At 41.7% G+C, this 19,539-nt stretch overlaps 1 protein-coding gene across 2 annotated transcripts in view; it reads left to right on the top strand.

Moving 5' to 3' along the window:
- The first annotated feature begins 454 nt into the window (after window positions 1-454).
- SOAT1 (sterol O-acyltransferase 1) overlaps window positions 455-19,539 on the top strand; it is a 60,817-nt gene continuing 41,732 nt past the window's right edge. The window contains exons 1-2 of one of the 2 annotated variants that reach the window (XM_003824706.5): window positions 455-727; window positions 9,482-9,607. In XM_003824706.5, the coding sequence (XP_003824754.1) occupies window positions 9,490-9,607 (118 nt within the window). In that variant the 5' untranslated portion in view covers window positions 455-727; window positions 9,482-9,489. Of the gene's footprint in view, window positions 728-9,479; window positions 9,608-19,539 lie in introns of those variants that run through there. The other variant, XM_055111051.2, reaches the window with a different exon arrangement.

The following is a 19,539-nucleotide window of genomic DNA, read 5'->3' as shown; positions in this document are numbered from 1 at the left end:
GTTGTTCCATTATTTTGTGTGTTTTATTATTTGGTGCAGGTTTTTTCCCCTTATCTAGTTTGAATGTTGCTGAAGGACGCTGGTTTTCAAACGGTAAGGAATCTCCTGATAAAGGCACGAATCTTGGTGTGCAGATAAGCCAGCGATTCTTGCTTCTGGCTAGTTCTACGTTGTTCCTGGATGGTCAGTTCAAACTGCAATGATCCACAGCTCCAGAAGCGGCTTCTTCCAGTCGGCCTAGGAGCCAAACGCCCCTGCAGCTCCATGCTACCACGCAGGGTGCCGTTTCGGGCTTGCAGGGAGTTGTCGCAGTCCCGTTTTGGCTGCACATTCTACTGCTGGGGTGGAAGTGTCAAGCAAGATGTTGTCGCCGGTATCATGATGTCCGGGTGAGAAGCTTCCTTGGCAGGTTGCCAGGGCCAGCCTGCGAGCACTGGCGCCGGGGACCCGCGCGCCCGGGAAGGGGCGGGGAGGTGGGCGGAGCCTGGCAACCTGGGGACCACCAATAGGATGCTCAGCCGGAGGTGGCCCTGCGCGTGACGCAGCGGTGCTCGGAGGCAGGGGGCGTAGGGGCCGGGCTGTCCGGCGCTTTAGCTTAGCAGGCGACGTTGCGGGCCCTGGGCGCCAGGAGAGCTTCCCGGAGTCGACCTTCCTGCTGGCTGCTCTGTGACCGCTTCCCGGCTCTGCCCTCTTGGCCGAAGTGCCCGCTGCCGGGCGCGGGCCTCAGGTAACGGTGGTGCTCCCGCGCCTCTCCTCGCTTCCCGCTTGGGTCCACCGGCCTCAGCCCGCGGGGAAGGGAGAAGCGGTGGCGGCAGCAGCTCCGGCCCGGCCTTGTCCTGGGCTGTGCTGCGGAGAAGGCGAGGCTCGGCGACTGCAGGGGAGTTGGGGAGGGGAGGGCGGGAAAGTTACCGTCAGGCGCCCGGGTCACGGGCAGCCTTTTAAACCCTGCAGGCTGGTTTGGTGTTCCGCAAATCTCGTGGCATCTCTCAAGTCAGTAGTAAAGAAAGTTAGGAATTAGAAGACGTTTTATTCTTTAAAAAGCGAAACCAAAAATGCACTCAGGAAGTCAGCTTTTTAATGATTTAGAGAAAATGTGTGAAGGGAAGGATGGTATTAGCAAGACATGAAAATCTGTAGGGGCACCAGAACCTTTAATCAAGCTCATGTTTTATTGTAAAATATTAGGATGTAGGTAAGTTTCTGTTTTCCCTAAGTGTTAATGGTCATGTAATTTAAATAATATGTATATTGAAAGGTTATTTCTAAGTGAGAAACAACTATATAAACTTTATTCTCCGTATATATATTTAGGTTAAGTTCGTCGGTCACTTTGTTTGTTTGAGACGGAGTCTCGCTGTGTCGCAAGGCTGGAGTGCAGTGGCGCAATCTCGGCTCACTGCAACCTCTGCCTCCCGGGTTCAAGCGATTCTCGTGCCTCAGCCTCCCGAGTAGCTGGGATTACAGGCGTGCGCCACCACGCCCAGGTAATTTTTGTAGTTTTAGTAGAGACGGGGTTTCACCATGTTGGACCAGGTTGGTCTCAAACTCCTGACCTCAAGTGATCCGCCCGCTTCGGCCTCCCAAAGTGCTGGGATTACAGGCGTGAGCCACCGCGCCTGGCCTGTTGGTCACTTTTTAATATTTAAGTGGCTGCCACCTGTTTAAACCACTTTTTTCTTTTTTTCAGCCTGCTTGGTTTCCTCTTCCTTGAAGTAGAATTCAATTTGAAGCTTTTTTTTTTTTTCTTTTTAAAAGTTGGGCGGTGTCAGTGAATGACTTGTTAAGGAAGTCTGTGCGTTGTCTGGGTGTGAGAATGGGTTTTGGAAGGAGCTCTGTGGCACTGAATTATCGTTTAGAAATGCACGTGTTTTAGTGAATCACATGCTTAGAATGCATCTGAGGTTTCGCAGTCTTTTAGGATAAAGACCTACTGAGTGAGCACACTCTATCTCTGGTTCATTTGGCCCACTTTCCTTCTGGCTTTCCAGGTTCATGCCACACTGGCTTTATTTTTGTTACTGGAAAGCTTTATTTTCTTTCCTATCTCTTGGCTTTTAGGAGTTTCCTCCACCTCTAATGCTGTATTCTCTCCCTCCCTCCAACTCTTATACCTGCCTCAGATATCAGCCCACATATCACTTCCTCTGGAAATCACCCCATCCCCATTAAGCCCTCCATGAACTCTTTATTCTCCTTAGCAGAAGTTGATCATTAATTGTAATGAATTAGTTGCTTTGTTTCCTCTGCTAGTGCATTTCATGAAGGCTGGTATAGCCTATCTTACCTCTTAATTTTCAGGGTCTGGTCCAGCACTTGGCCCAGAGAAAGAATGAATAAGTTGGTGGACAGAGGAAGGAACTTTTGAATGAGAAATACAGTGATCCCCACTTAACTGCTTTCTGTAGTTTCAGCTACCTGAGGTGCGAAACAGTACAATAAGACATTTCGAGAGATACCATGTTCAAGTGAATTTTACTACAATATATTGTTAATCTCTTACTGTGCCTAACTTTTTGAAACTTTGCCTCCCAGGTTCAAGGGATATTCATGCCCCAGCCTCCCAAGTATCTGGGATTACAGGCGTGTCCCAGTACGCCCGGCTAATTTTTTTTTTTTTTTTGAGATGGAGTTTGGCGCTTGTTGCCCAGGCTAGAATGGCACGATCTCGGCTCACCGCAACCTCCACCTCCCGGGTTCAAGCGATTCTCCTGCCTCAGCCTCCCAAGTAGCTGGGATTACGGGCATGTGCTACCACGCCCGGCTAATTTTTTTTTTTTTTTTTTTTTTAGTAAAGACTGATCAGATCTTACTGGTCAGGCTGGTCTCGAACTTCCAACCTCAGGTGATCCGCCCGCCTCAGCCTCCCAAAGTGCTGGGATTACAGGCGTGAGCCACCGCGCCCAGCTCGCCCGGCTAATTTTTGTATTTTTAGTAGAGACAGGGAGGGTTTCACTATGTTGGCCAGACTGGTCTCAAACTCCTGATCTCAGATGATCCGTCTGCCTCGGCCTCCCAAAGAGGTGGGATTACAGGCGTGAGCCACTGTGCCCAGCCTGTAAATGAAACTTTATAATAGGTATGTATAGGAAAAAAACAACGTGTATTGGGTTCACTGTTATTCACAGTTCTAGGCATCCACTGGGAGTCTTGGACCGTATCCCCCATGGATATGGGAGAACTACTGTATTAACCAGGGAAGAGTCCCTTTTTCCTATGGGAAAAAGTTTTTAACAAAGACCAGCCAAGTTCCATTTTTCTAAGAGGATGGCTTTGTTTTGCATTTTTTTGCCACATTGGTTAATAAGAGATTATACTAACCATACAGATGTAAATGAGAATTTGTTCTTGTTCTTTAGTTTTGCTAATTACTTAAAGACCTAGTTCTGTGATATGTAAAAGTTGTAGTGTTGTGTTAGGGCCAACCTTTGGATGCCAGAGGGAAATTTTTTTTGCTCTGGATTGTAAATTCTATCCACAGTTGTGTCCCCTTTCCACCACTGAATCTAAGGGTGATGTGGCAAAGTTCTTTACCTGGAGTAGGCACTCAGTATTTGTGATACAGATTTATGGGCTCTTTTGAAAGCTATATTAATGGGAACACGGAGGCAGGCTAAAGTTGACATGTCTTTCCAAGTTCATTTGTTTCTCAAATCATTTCTCTTTGTTTTGCTTTCTTAAGATAAGTTAGATGCTTATCACACTGAACATTATGTAATTGCGTGCACAGATTAGATTCTTAAGAAATTCTTTTTCAATCAGTGTGTTGTATAAATAGCTGTCTACTTAGCTTTGTTACCTGGGGGGGAATAGCTTTATGTTACCTGTGACTTTGAACAAGTTTGTTAGCATTTCTGAATCTCCTGCATCTTTAAAAATGGACATGTTAAATGAGATATGTGCTACACCTACTGCATTCAGCACTTTGTTACCTGCTTCCTAAACGCTAGAGATTCCTTCACTGCTAGACCTCTTGAGAGACTAGTCTTATGATCACTGTTTTCACTTCCTCAACTTACTGGCGGCGTACTCCAATATATTTATTTGTCCTTCCTCCTAAAACTGTGCATGTAATCAAATCATAGCTATTAATGTCCCCCAATTGTGAAATATCCCATGTCCTGTCCTTTTCTTTTTTGAGACGGAGTCCAGCTCTGTCACCCAGGCTGGAGTGCAGTGGCACGATCTCGGCTCACTGCAACCTCCGCCTCCTGGGTTCAAGCAATTCTCTGCTTCGGCCTCCCGAGTAGCTGGGATTACAGGCACCTGCCACCACCCCTGGCTAATTTTTTGTATTTTTAGTAGAGACAGGGTTTCATCATCTTGGCCAGGCCAGTCTAGAACTCCTGACCTTGTGATCCACCCGCCTCGGCCTCCCAAAGTGCTGGGATTACAGGCGTGAGCCGGTGCGCTTGTTTAAGAAACAGTGGAAGGCCAAAGTAATGAGTAGAGAAAATGAGACAGCCAAGATCATGCCACTGCACTTCAGCCTGGGCGACATGGCATGACTCCATCTCAAAAAAAAAAAAAAAAAAAATGCCGGGCGCGGTGGCTCACACCTGTAATCCCAGCACTTTGGGAGGCCGAGGCAGGCGGATCACCTGAGGTTGGGAGTTCGAGACCCCATCTCTACTAAAAATACAAAATTAGCTGGGTGTGGTGGCCTGTAACCCCAGCTGCTCCGGAGGCTGAGGCAGGAGAATCGCTTGAATCCAGGAGGCGGAGGTTGCGGTGAGCTGAGATGGTGCCATTGCACTCCAGTGACCAACAAGAGTGAAACTCTGTCTCAAAAAAACAAAAAAACAAAAAATTGATGGTGTTTAAGGGGGTGGTGGTGAGTGGCAGGCAATGCAGAAGTTACTAGATCATGGTAAGGACTTAGGATGTTTGAAGGGGTTTAAGTTGTGAAGTGACTTGATCTAACTTATCTTGAGTGCAATGGTGTGATTGAGGTTCACTGCAACCTCCACCTCCGGGTTCAAGCGATTCTTCTGCCTCAGCCTCCCGAGTAGCTGGGACTACAGGTACCTGCCACCACACCTGGCTAATTTTTTGTATTTTTAGTAGAGACGAGGTTTCACCATGCTAGGCTAGCCAGGATGGTCTCAATCTCCTGACCTCGTGATCTGCCCACCTCGGCCTCCCAAAGTGCTGGGATTACAGGTGTATTCCACCATGCCCGGCCCTGTTTTAGCTTTTGATGTAAGGTTTCCTCTAGAGTAGCTCGATGGTTGAGGAACCATCTTATTACCAAGGACTCCTTTTTTATATTTCTTCTTTTGGAGACAGGGTCTCACTCTGTTGTCTGGGCTGGAGTGCAGAGGTGCGACCTGTGCTCGCTGCGACCTTCGCCTCCTGGGTTCAAGTGATTTTCCTGCCTCAGCCTCCTGAGTAGATGGGATTACAGGTGCTTGCCACCACGCCGGGCTAAATGTTTTTTGGGTATTTTTAGCCTAGTGTACCTTAAATATGCTCCAAACACTTAATATTAGCCTACAGTTGGGCAAAATTATTGAACACAGACTATTTTACAATAAAGTGTTCATTATCTCATGTAATTTATTGAATACTGTACTGAAAGTGAAAAACAGAATAGTTGTATGAGTACTCAAAATATGATTTCCACAGAATGCATGTTGCTTTTGCACCATCATAAAGTTGAAAAATTTTAAATTGAACCATCATAAGTTGGGGACTGTCTTGTGCTTAGAATAATTGGTTACATATTAACTGATACATTTGCTTTCTTTCTTAATGCCTGCCTGTTGTACTCCAGGTACTCCACACTAGATTTGGGGGAGTCTTACAGAAAATACTATGTAATCCCTATCTTTGAGAACTTAAGCCTAATGTAAGAGACAGAGAGTATTGCTCTCTGATTATAGGACAATGTAACATGTGACAGGATGCTTAGTGTAGTGGGACCGCAGAGAGGATGAGATGAGAGGTGGTGGTAAAGGAAACTTCAGAGGGTGTGAGTTGGAGGCAGTTTAGCAATTAGAGGGCAGGTTGTAGAATCTGATAGTCTTTGTTTTGAATTCTAGTTCTGCTGTTGGAGAATTATTTGATTTGGGACAAGTTAAATCACTTCCCTAAACTCATCTGTAAAATGAGGATAATACTTATCTAAGGTTGTAAAGATTAAATGTAATGTAAAAAGTTTAGCAGCACAGTGCCTAGAGGTACATAATAGGTGCTCATTAAATCAGAACTGTTGGTATTAATTCTATTACTGCTGCAGCTGTGATTCTTTGAAGGCTTGAGTAGGAGTTAGCTACATAAAAAAAGGGCAGAGGAGAAATAGCTTTCTATAGACAGGGAAGAGTATATGGGACACTATGGTGGCCAAAGAATATTTGGAAAATAACAATAGTATCTGTCTTGATTCTGTTGAGATGAAAATAATACATGTAAAACACATAAGCACTAAAAAAAAATCAGCTGTTATTATTCTACTTTGAGAAATATTGCATTGTGCTATACTGTTTCATAGGGCTTGGGTAATAAACTTTAATCTGGCATTTATTTTTTAATCATTTTGCTATCCTTTTTTTTTTTTTTTTTTTTTTTTGAGACGGAGTCTTGCTCTGTCGCCCAGGCTGGAGTGCAGTGGTGTGATCTCAGCTCACTGCAAGCTCCGCCTCCTGGGTTCATGCCATTATCGTGCCTCAGCCTCCCGAGTAGCTGGGACTACAGGCGCCTGCCCCCATGCCCAGCTAATTTTTTTTTTTTTTTTTTTTTGTATTTTTGGTAGAGATGGGGTTTCACTGTATTAGCCAGGATGGTCTTGATCTCCTGACTTCATGATCTGCCCACCTCAGCCTCCCAAAGTGCTGGGATTACAGGCATGAGCCACCGCACCTGGCTTCATTTTGCGGTCTTTTATGCTTTAAACTTTTGCTATATGCTCTTTAAAAGAGTATCTACTTTAAATTCCCCATCATCTGACCAGAAAAAAAAACTCTCTGTTCCTCTTCCAGAAAAAAAAAAAAAAATTCCCATTATTCCTTGTAAAATTCCTCTTTTACTGAAACATCTTGGTTCCTTTTGCGTCTTTCTTTTTCTTCCCTGATTTCTTCTACTTTGAGGCTGTCCCTCAAAGTTTAGTTTTCAGTTCTCACTTCTCTCATCATTTCTGATGAAGAGATAGGTGCTCTTGTGGCTTCCTCTGTCACTTTTACACAGAATTGGACATTGTAAGTTGGGCATCGTCTTGTGATTTATTAGCCCTGACTTTTCCCTTAAGTTCCTCTTAATTAGATCTTATGATATCATAACATTTCTACTTGATATATTCATCTGCTGTTCCACAATTGTTTCATTTGTTTGATTTCAGAAATAATTAGAAGAAAGCCGATCTAGATTTGTCAGATTTTTACTTTGCCAAGCTGTGATAGTTGAAAAACAACCAAACCCACCATGTACTATATTTCATCCTTTTATACAGAAAAGGATATTTTAATACAAAAATTAAGAAAAACTGTAGTCTCAGAATTTAAATATATGTAGCTTTAAAATAATGTAATGAGTATTTCACAGTTGTTTTCTTCTTGCTTTAGACTCTTGAAAACTTTATCACATAGTGAAACACTGCTTTACTTTTTATTTAAAATTGTTTTTTTTGGCCGGGTGCGGTGGCTCATGCCTGTAATCCCAGCACTTTGGGAGGCCGAGGTGGGCGGATAATTTGAGGTCAGAAGTTCGAGACCAGCATGACCAACATGGTGAAACCCTGTCTCTACTAAAATACAAAAATTAGCCACGTGTGGTGGCAGGCACCTGTAATCTCAGCTACTCGGGAGGCTGAGGCAGGAGAATTGCCTGAACCCAGGAGGCGGAGGTTGCAGTGAGCCGAGATTGCGCCATTGCACTCCCACCTGGGCAAAGCGATACTCCTTCTCAATAAATAAATAATTTTGAGATGTGGTCTTGCTATGTTGCCCACGCCAGACTCAAACTCCTGGGTTCAAGTCATCTGCCTGAGCCTCCCAAGTAGCTGGGACTACAGCTGTGTGCCACCATGCCCAACTAGTGAAACACATGGCTTTAGAGTAAACCTTGTACTATCTTGATATTGATCTTTGATCATGTTTTTTAGTGGTTAAAGTGTCTCACCACTGCCTTCCTGAAAAACTTCTAATTTCTTAGGCCTTTATAGTTTGACTCCTGTCCTCCTTTCTAGTCTTTTCCCTCATCACATTTCTCCATTACCAACTATTTTCCCCCAGTAGTTAGTGGTCTTTGTAGTTTGGATCCAACTAATGCCAGTTCCAATCGGGCTCTGTTGTTAACTGTGTGGTCTTGGGCAAGTTACTGTAATGAGAAGAAAAGCAGACTCTAGTACCTGGGGCTGTGGTGTGCATTCCTGTAAATTCAGCTTGTTCAACTGCAGGTGTATTCCTGGTACAGGGGTGGAGGACACTGATAGTAACTACTTTAAATCATTGTTTTCTCGTGTGAAAACTGAGGGTAATTTTTTTCAGAATTGTTATGAAGATTAAATGAGAAAACTTAAAGCATCTGGCAGGGTCCTTGCGCTTAGTAGATACTTAACAAAAACTTGTTTTTGTCGTAGTTCAATTCCGTCATGGTTCCCTGAACGGGGCTTATAAGGTCCTTGTTTTAATCCTTTCTTGCACATGGAATGCACAGTTCTCATCCTTCAAGACTGTGTCTAAAATACCTTCTTTTCTGTGAAACCTTTACATCTTCTGCTAATCTCTGCTGTCTCTGATGTCTCTGAACTTAAGGTATTGTTTTTACCATTGACTTTGTTATTAAATCATACTCTACCCTGTGGCATCTTTGTAGTTACCTGTTACTATTTAATCCTTTTTTTTTTTTTTTTTTTTTACATAATGCTTTGTTCAACTAAATTGTTCTTTAAGAGTGGGGTCTATGTTTAAAAAGGGGCTTCGAAACCATTCAAATTATTTTATAGGACCTGATTTCTTCAGATTTGTTATCTTGAGTATCTTGTACCCAGAAAATGCTTTGAAACGCTTAATGCAAAAGGAAGAGAATATATCATCACATTTCACCTCTCCTAAATATAGTGGTATTGTGAAATTCACGTAAGCCAGATGCTTAGTTCAAAGCTGATATATTGGTTTGCTTCTGTGTCCCCACACAAATCTCATCTCTAACTGTAATCACCACGTGTCGAGGGAGGGACCTGGTGGGAGGTGATTGGGTCATGGGGGCAGTTTCCCCCATGCTGTTCTCGTGATAGTGAGGGAGTTCTCATGAGAGCTGATGGTTTTAAATGTGGCACTTCCTTGCTCTGTCTCTCCTGCCGCCACGTAAGACATGCCTTGCCTCCCCTTGGTCTTCTGCCATGATTGTAAGTTTCCTGAGGCCTTTCCAGCCATGCGGAACTGTGAGACAGTTAAACCTCTTTCCTTTATAAATTACCCAGTCTCAGGTAGTATATAGCAGTGTGAAAACGGACTAATACGAAAGCTTTTTACACCTTCTTTCCTAGACAATACAATGGTGGGTGAAGAGAAGATGTCTCTAAGAAACCGGCTGTCAAAGTCCAGGGAAAATCCTGAGGAAGATGAAGACCAGAGAAACCCTGCAAAGGAGTCCCTAGAGACACCTAGTAATGGTGAGGCTTAATTTTTTTTTTAAGGTGAATTAGTGAAATAGAGAACAAATACAGTGTTATAGAATAAGTATTGCCATCTCTTTAATTCTTTATTGTAAATGGGTATTGATAGAGTTTTATATGTCTAGTAACAAAGCAATTAGACAATAAGTCCTTTCTCGTTAATTAATTTGGTGGACATCTATTGGTATCTGCTGTGTTTTAGAGACCATTCATTCAGTCACGTAACCTACCAATAATTGCTGAGCTCCCCCGCTGGATGCTGGGGCTATAGCAGTGATCAGTACGGATTTGTTTGCCATTATGGAGCTCCAAGTTAAGTGAATGACAAAACCTCCAAAATCATACACATAATTAGATTTATCACAGTGTAATATTCTTGTAATTAACTACTCTCATAATAGATGTAATGAGTAAAATGTGAGTAATTAGCGGGATGCCTAAGCCCGTTCAATACTGAGCTATAAATCTTGGGAGGGGAGTAGTTAGGGAGTTTTATTAGTTCTTGTATCCACGTTTGCTTAATGCCTGACTACAAAGAGGAATACGATAGTCCTTTGTTGTTAAGGTCAAGGTTTATGATTATGAATGATAGACTTGTAAACACAACTCTAATTGATGTCATCTATTGCATCAGGGTATTTATTTTTGCAGTGACATTTGTAAAGGTTTGATTTCAACAAGGATTTGAAAATTGAGGATTGTTTAGTTAACAAATAGGTGCGGAACCTTCTGAGACTTGTCTTTGGCATTTCATCTCTTTTCATAAAGAAACAGTTTTGTTTTTCCTACCTAAATATAATTAAACTTAAATATCAACAGCTGGATCCTACCAGGAATGTAAATATTGCTGCTTGAGTTGGCATAATGAGGTTTATTGATAGGCTCTTAGTTAGCTATATATGACATATTTATATGGCATATGGGCTAGTTTTAGTGTGATATAAAATGTGAAATTTATGCAAAGGAGGATGAGCCAATACTGGGGAGAATTCTCCTTCCGTGATTTAGGGACTTAGTGGTAACCCAGTTTGTTTCCCTTGCCTGCATTCTCACGCATTAGAAACTTCATGCTTGTTTGTTCCTTCCAGTTCTTGGGACAGAAAACTTATTTTAATTGAAACTTTCTGTCACTGTATATGATCATTCTCTTTATGTCCCAAGTTTTTAAAAAGATTCTAAATTCTTCTGATTTCTGTGTATTTTCAGTGTTCTTTATTGTCCTAGTTCATTAAGTTTTAATCAATCCAGGTTTTAGTGCAGGTGTTAAAAATTGAATTGGTTAGCTTAAATCAAGAAGTGTAACAACCTCTTTGGTTTAATGTAAATAATGCTAATTTGAAAATGTTTCTTCACATATTGTAACATTTATTCACCTTGGGGAGTAAGTGCTTTGGGAATAATCCCAAAGTTCTGGGATTACGGGCGTGAGCCACCGCGCCCAGCCTGGTCTAGGTGCCCTTTCTTTCTCTCCTTTTTTTTTTTTTTTTTTGAGACAGGTTTGCTTTTGTTGCCTAGAGTGGAGTGCAATGGTGCGATATTGGCTTACTGCAACCTCTGCCTCCTGGGTTCAAGCCATTCTCCTGCTTCAGCCTCCCAAGTAGCTAGGATTACAAGCATGCGTCACCACGTGCAGATAATTTTGTTATTTTTAGTAGAGACGGGATTTTACTATGTTGGTCAGGCTGGTCTCGAACTTTTGACCTCAGGTAATCCACCAACCTTAGCCTCCCAAAGTGCTGGGATTACAGGTGTGAGCCACCATGCCCAGCCCTTTTTCTCCTTTTTCTTCCCCTCTTCCTCCTTCTTCGTTTCTTCCCTTTTCCCCCATCCCCTTCTCTTCCTTTTTCCTTCCATTCCTCCTAATTGGAGATAGTCTCGCTTTGTCACCTAGGCTGGAGTGGTGCAATCTTGGCTTACTGCAACCTCCACCTCCCAGGCTCAAGTGATCCTCCTGCCTCACTCTCCCAAGTAGCTGGGATTACAGGCATGTGCTACCACGCCTGGCTAATTTTTGTATTTTAATAGAGTTGGGGCTTCAACATGTTGGCCAGGCTGGTCTCGAACTTGGCAAGTGATTTGGTTGCCCCGACCTCCCAAAGTGCTGGTTTTATAGGTATGAGCCACCATGTCAGGCCTCCATTCCTTTTAATTTTTTAGTAATATATTTGCATACCATTAAAGTCACCATTTTAAAGTTTACAATTCAGTGGTTGCTAATATATTTACAAGGTTGTGGAACCATCACTGCTGTTTAATTTCAAAACATTTTTATCACCCTGGAAAGAAGTCCCATTCCTCTCTTCTCTTAGCCTCTAGCAACCGCTAATATACTTCCTGTCACTTTGGATTTGCTTGATCTGGGCATTTCTTATAAGGGGATTCGTAGAACATGTGGCCTTTGTGTGTGGCTGCTTGCACTTAGCATAATGTTTTCCATGTTTGTTTGGTTTTTTGATTTGAGGTGGACTCTTGCTCTGCTGTCCAGGCTGGAGTGCAGGGGCTATTCACAGGCATGATTATAGCACATGCAGCCTCGATCTCCTGGCCTCAAGTGATCTTCCTGCCTCAGCCTCCTGAGCAGTATGTTTTAATATGTATCAGTACTTCATTTTTTTTTGTGGCTGAATAATATTTCATTGTATAGGTATGATACAGTTTGCTTATCTGTCAGTTGATATTTATTTTGGGGGGGTTATTTACAATGATTGGCTATTATGAATGATGCTGCTATGAACATTTGTGTAGAAGCTTATGGAATATATGTTTTCAGTTCTCTTGGGTATATACGTAAGAGTTGAGTTGCTGAGTCATGGTAAATGTATGTTTAACTTTTTGAGGAGCTGCTGTACTTTTCCAAAATAGCTACTCCTTCTTATGTTCCCACCAGCAATGTATGAGGGTTCCAATTTCTCCATATCCTCACCAAGACTTATTATCTGTCTTTTGATGATAGCCTTCCAGCCAACAGATTAATAATCTGGTGTCAGTTAAGCACCTTTGATCTAAATGTAAGATAGGGTACCAGGTTTGTTAATAGGGAGCTTGAAGTTGGTGTGCATAAGATACCCAAATAGAAAAAATCCTTTGTTATAAATAGGAGCTAAGTGAGTTATAGTAACCAAATAGAGACCGATGGGGTTGGGGGAGCCCTTGCTTTAGAGTGGAGGAAAGTCTCACTGAAGTAGATTTTGAGTTTGGCCTTTGAGATAAGACTGGGAGAGGGCTTTCAATCCACAGAGGTATGCATTTGCAAAGACTTTTTAAGACAGTATAGTGTTGTGTGTGTGGTGTTTTGTTTGCTTTTAGAGAGGATGAGGGGTAGGTAGTACAGATGGATTTGTGGTTGGTTTTCATGGATAGGAGTATAGAGCAAATTGGAAAGGCCAGAAGTAAGTAAGAAGATAAGGCTCCAACAGCCTCTCAGTGCCCAGCCAACTGCCCTGGCAGCTAGTGGGTAGTGGCCCTTGCTGGGGACCCTCCAGTGGGCCCAGGAGGACAAAAGTGGCTCTAAATTTGACACATGCACATTGAAGCAAGTCAAAGGACTTGATATGAAGCATAGAAGCAGATAGTGCCAAATAGCAAGCAGTAATTGGTATACATTTGGTGATTGGGCAGTATTTCCTTCTTTTACTGCTGCTAAGGTGGTGGAAATTAGTTAAATTCATTGTGAAATGGCACACACTGAAGGTATTTGTTAATGAGGGTTCCAGAAGCGTTAAAAGTAGCACCACCAAAAGCCAGGTGTGGTGGCTCACGCCTGTAATCGCAGCATTTTGGGAGGCCGAGGTGGGCAGATCACGAGGTCAGGAGATCAAGACCATCCTGGCTAACACGGTGAAACCCCGTCTCTACTAAAAATACAAAAAATTAGCCGGGTGCGGTGGTGGGCACCAGTAGTCCCAGCTACTGGGAGGCTGAGGCAGGAGAATGGTGTGAACCCAGGAGGCAAAGCTTGCAGTGAGCCGAGATCATGCCACTGCTCTCCAGCCTGGGCAACAGTGTGAGACTCCTTCTCAAAAAAAAAAAAAAAAAAAAAAAAGCAGCACCACCATATGCTGTCACAAATGCTAGTGTGACAAGGCAGAGAGGATTGTTGTAGTAGGAAATAATAAAGACATTTCCTTTTCAAAACCAGCACATCTCAACCTTTTTCAGTCAGCTCCCTTTAAAATTCTGGCGCTAAAAATAGTGCCTTGCATACTTAATGTTAAATGAAAGACGACTATGTTTTCTGGATTTAGAAAGACCACCTTTAATACCTCAAAACGAAGACATCTGTGCAGTTGGCAGTTGTGAGTGAAAACACTGTTTGCCAAAACAGATGGCTGGTCAGAAATGATTGTATACCTAGGTTGTGTGGGATATCTGCTGCTGCCACTTGTAATCCTCATCATGACAATGTTGGGTAAGGCATTTCAAACATAGATACAGTTACAGTAGTTGAAGGAATGTCAGATGACATGACTGTTGTAGATGCAACTTCATCAAGATGGTAAACTAAATAGACATCTACAGCTTCTAGAAGAGGAGAGCAAAACACATGCAAGAAGAAATGGTCAGTGTTTGATTACTGTAGCATTCTGGATGCTTAATAGGGGCTCTGGTTTTGTTGTAAAGGTGATGTCCGTTCTCAGAAATACTGTATCAACATCTTCTATGTGGTGGCTTGCATCTATAGTCTGAGCTGCTTGGGAGGATCATTTGAGCCTAGGAGTTGGAATCCAGCCTGGGCAACATAGTGAGACCCCATCTCTTAAAAAAAAATGGTCTTAACTACTGGAAGATTTGCAGACTTCAAAAAAAAATAGGACTTGAAGTCTTACTGTATGTATTGTCATTGACTGATGACCTACCTGTGTGAATGATTTTGGACAAATCTTACAGCTTGTCAGTGCTTAGGTTACCTTTTATGCAAAGCCAAGGATAGCAAATATGAAAGCACTTTCTGCGTATGTAGCACTGTGTTCATCAAGGTATTATCTTTTTTTTTTTTTTTTGAGATGGAGTTTTGCTCTTGTTGCCCAGGCTGGAGTGCAATGGCACAAGCTCGGCTCACCACAACCTCCACCTCCCAGGTTCAAGCGATTCTCCTCCCTCAGCCTCCCAAGTAGCTGAGATTACAGGCATGCGCCACCCGCCTGGCTTATTTTGTGTTTTTAGTAGAAACGAGGTTTCTCCATGTTGGTCAGGCTGGTCTCGAACTCCCGACCTCAGGTGATCCACCCACCTTGGCCTCCCAAAGTGCTGATATTACAGGCGTGAGCCACTGCGCCTGGCCTCATTAAGGTATTATCTTATTGGCAGTGCTGTCCACTCTTCTGTCCCAGTTCCTGAGGTAGCTTTTATAATCTCCTGTTGTATATCAACTGAGAATTATAATCTACATGAAATCCTCTAATATTCCTACCAGAAATTATCTCTTGATTTAAAACAAGATAATATGATGTAACAATTTAGTGGTAATAAGGCAGATTATCTTCTTGCATATACAGGCAGCCTACACAGTTGATACAGATGTGGTGATAAAAGAAAAAGAAGCCAAAGTTACTCTAGTTGAGTAATATAGTTCCCAGATGGCCGGGCACGGTGGCTCACTCCTGTAATCCCAGCACTTTGGGAGGCCGAGGCAGGCAGATTGCTTGAGGTCAGGAGTTTGAGACTAGCCTGACCAACATGATAAAACCCTGTCTCTACTAAAAATACAAAAATCAGCTGGGCGTGGTGGTGGGTGCCTGTAATCTAAGCTACTCAGGAGGCTGAGGCAGTAGAATCGCTTGAACCCGGGAGACGGAGGTTTCAGTGAGCCGAGACCGCGCCACTGCACTCTAGCCTGGGTGACAGAGTAAGACTCTGTCCAAAAAAAAAAAAAAAAAAAAGATTTGGTTTTATTAAACAAATTGCTCAAATATGCGTATAAATTTTTTTACATTTAAAGTAATATATACTCATTGAAAAAATTCAAACACTATAGAAAGTTATTAAGTAATACTTCCTCCCTCAAGTAACATTTTTTTTTACATGTGGGATCATATTTGAGATCTCTTCTGCAATTTGTTTCTTCTATACTTTGTAAGTCTCAGATATCTTTTCATTTAGTATATGTAATTCTTTTAAATACCTGTGTAGTATTTCTGCTGTACGGATGCTTGGCGGTTTATTTAACTTGCTCCTTATTGATGGAAACTTAGGCTGTTTCCAAAGTTGCAGTATTACAAGCAGTGCTACAGAGAGCATCATTGAAACAGCATCATTGCTTACTTGTACTGGTATACCTATAGGATACATTCTTTTTTTGAGACGGAGTCTCACTCTGTCGCCCAAGTTGGAGTGCAGTGGCGCGATCTTGGCTCACTACAACCTCCGCCTCCCTGGTTCAAGCGATTCTTCTGTCTCTGCTTCCTGAGTAGCTAGGATTACAGGTGTGCGCCACCATGCCTTGCTAATTTTTGTATTTTTAGTAGAGATGGGGTTTCACCATGTTGGTCAGGCTGGTCTCGAACTCCTGACCTAGTGCGCCGCCTGCCTCAGCCTCCCAAAGTGCTGGGATTACAGGCGTGAGCCACTGCACCTGGCCAGGATACATTCTTAAAAGTGAAATTGCTAGGTCAAAGGGCTTTTGCATTTAAAATTTAGACATTATCAAATTTCCTTTAAAAAATGTTATGCCAATTTATATTCCTAACTATACTGTTTCACCAACTCTTGGCAATAATCTTACCAGTCTTTTAAAATTCCTGATTTGATGGGTGAAAAACAGTATACATATAGCATAAATTTGTTCTCATGAATTTTAAGTGAGGTGGGGAAATTGTTTCATATTTATTGACCATGTATTTTTTTTTCTTTAAAAGCCCTGTTCATATCCTTTGCTCACTTTTATTCCTTATCTGGTGGTTATTATTTTTAAGAGCTTTTTCTATATTAAATAAATTAATCCTTTGATTATGTACTTTGAATATTTTCTTAATCAAACTAGTGATTTGTCTTTTGACTTTGCTTATGTATGTATGCTTTGCCATGTTTTGTTTTTATATATCAAATATTCTTTTAATTGTTATAATTTTTTGTTTGTTTGTTTTTGGTTTTGTTTTTTGAGATGGAGTCTCGCTCTGTTGCCCAGGCTGGAGTGGAGTGCAATGGCGTGATCTTGGCTCACTGCAGCCTCTGCCTCCTGGGTTCAAGCAATTCTCCTGCCTCAGCCTCCTGAGTAGCTGGGATTACAGGCATGTACCACCATGTCCTGCTAATTTTTGTATTTTTAGTAGAGACAGGGTTTCACCATGTCAGCCAGGCTGGTCTCGAACTGCTGACCTCAAGTGATCCACCCACCTCAGCCTCCCAAAGTGCTGGGATTACAGGCATGAGACACCACGCCTGGCTGCTTATAGGTTTGTTTTTTGTCATGCTTAGAAATCATCCAAGATTATGACAAAAAGAAAACATGACTTTTTTTTTTTTTTTACTTTTGTGGTGTTTTATATTGAAATATTTGATCCATATGAAATTTATTTTTGAGTGATGCATTCATCATTGGGGATCTAATTTTTTAGTTTTCCAAAATGGCTAGTTAGTTGTTTCAACATTATCTATTAAGTCTCTGTTTCTGTATGAACATGCAGTAATCCACGTTTCTGGCTCAGATTCCATTTTTCTGAAGTAGTGCAGACTTGTGAGTAGTTGAGAACTTTGTAAAGTTTTTGTGGTCAGTGGAGCAATAGACGATTACAGATGGATTTTACTATCTTATCTTCCCTTTTATTATTAAGATTGAAAAGTGATTGACTCTTTCAAGAAATACTCCTAAACCTAACCATACTATGGACATAAAGGTGACTTTTCAAGTGACTTTTGTATCGCTTTGTGGAGAACAAAGTGAAGCTGAAATGTAGGTATTATAAGACACGGTCAATGAGAGTTTTTTAGAAAACAATCAGGATTTAAAAATGAGTTTGAATTTCTAGGCAATAAACTAGTCAGTGCCTACACGTTAGCTAATTCTGTTCTTGCCACAAGTAGATGAAGAAAACATTTATTAAAAGAACTGCAACTTGAAAATTGGTTATTAGTTACTGCTTAGTATTCCTTAGTCATCTTTATGAGTGTAATCACATAGGTTGGCTGTCCTTTTTTTTTCTTCAATGCTGCATGACTAGGGGTCAGGAGACAAGGATTTCTTCAGGCTCAGTTACTTATTGGCCATGTGACAGTGTACAAGATGTTCAATTTCTTTGAATCTCAGTTTCTTTATTTTAAAAATAGAAATGAGGCCAGATGTGGTGGCTCACGCTTATAATCCATGCACTTTGAGTAGCTGAGGTGGAAGGATTGCTTGAGACCGGGAATTCAAGACCAGTCTGGGCAACATATCAAGACCCCATCTTTACAAAAATAAAAAAAATTAGGTGGGCATGGTAACATGTGCCTGTAGCCGAAGCTACTCAGGAGGCTGAGGTGGGAGGATTGCTTGAGCCCAGGAGTTAGAGGTCGCAGTGAGCTAGGATTGCACCACTGCACTCCAACCTGGGTGACAGAGCAAGACTATATGTTAAAATTTGTAACAAGTTTAACAAGGATGCGGATTTAGAAATTTGGAGGCCATAATGTCTTCAGGGAAAAGAAGAGTTGCAGAAATGGGTGGAAACTATTGGCTAGCAAGAAAACAAAGATAAGAAGTGTAAAATTCTTTCTCAGAACATTTTATATTAGAAGGAAAAGTACAGCATGTCATGAGGGTTAAGTGATCTTCAAAAGGACTGTTTTTAAAAAAAAAAATCGTTTCTCAAATTTCAGTTATTTTGCCGTTATATTACTATTACTATGTAACTTTAAAAAATTCACTTGAAAATTTATTCTCAACCTAAGTAATAAATTGTTAAATCATAGGTTTGATGTTCAATTACTTATTTTTAAAAAACAAATAAAATATGTAATAACTTGATAAGTGTTAGTAGAACTACAGATTTTATTTTCAGTATCACTGATGACATCCATATCATAATTTCTGAAACATGGTTTTTAAAGAACAAATTGTCTCTGAATTTAAATGTGGACAATATAATTGACTCAGTGGGTTGAACTTTTTGAATAGGGAATGATTAAGACAATAATAGTTTGAAGGGTTAGTCTTGAAAAAGAGATGGGCTACTCTTTCCTCTGACACAGAAATGTTGGAGAAGAGGTTGAAAGACAGCAAAAATTAAGAAACATAGAAGACATTTAAGGATTTGGTACCAAAACTGAACAACTGAAAGTTACTTGGTGGGGCTGGGACTTGAAAGTGGAAAAGGTTTCCAACTACTTTTGTGAGGAATGTCACAGAAATTCATCAAGAGGCAGAGACAAAGATTGCATATTTTCATTGCAGGCCTGCCTAAGGCTTGACTGCAGCAGTTTAGAATGGGCCCATTTTCCTAACTTTTTCTGTAGCGCATGGCAATTTGGAATCAGAAGGCAGATAGCGGGTAATTTCTGGAGTCGGCATGTGGCATGGTGGGTCCAGGAAATTGGTGGTGGTGATAAGGGACAGATAGAAATAATGACAGAGGGTTAGTAAGTCCGTGCTGGTTAAGAAAACTGGAAAACCAAAACGATGACTTCTATCAGAAGAGAAACTGTCTCTTTCCCTGTCTTTCTCTTCAGTGATGAAACCTTCCCTAGAAATTCCCCTACAGACTTCTCGTGTCTCATTGGCCACAGTTAGATTACAAGTTATGCTGGCTATCTACCTTTTGCCTCTCCAGTCTTTTCTACGCTACTTTGTTTCCTGGGAGACTGACCTTAAGAACTGCAACAATAGTCTCCAGTGCCCTGTGTGTTTCTGGTAGGCTTGGCCAGTGGGAGAACTTCAGGAGATCTAAGAGCAGAGAGTAAGGTGGGTGTGTTTATAACTAAGGTTCTCTCCCTGGTAGGTAACCATTGCTCCTTTC

This window comes from Pan paniscus, chromosome 1, assembly GCF_029289425.2.
Source record: "Pan paniscus chromosome 1, NHGRI_mPanPan1-v2.0_pri, whole genome shotgun sequence".
NCBI lineage: Eukaryota > Metazoa > Chordata > Mammalia > Primates > Hominidae > Pan > Pan paniscus.
This window is presented reverse-complemented; position numbering and strand designations above follow the sequence as displayed.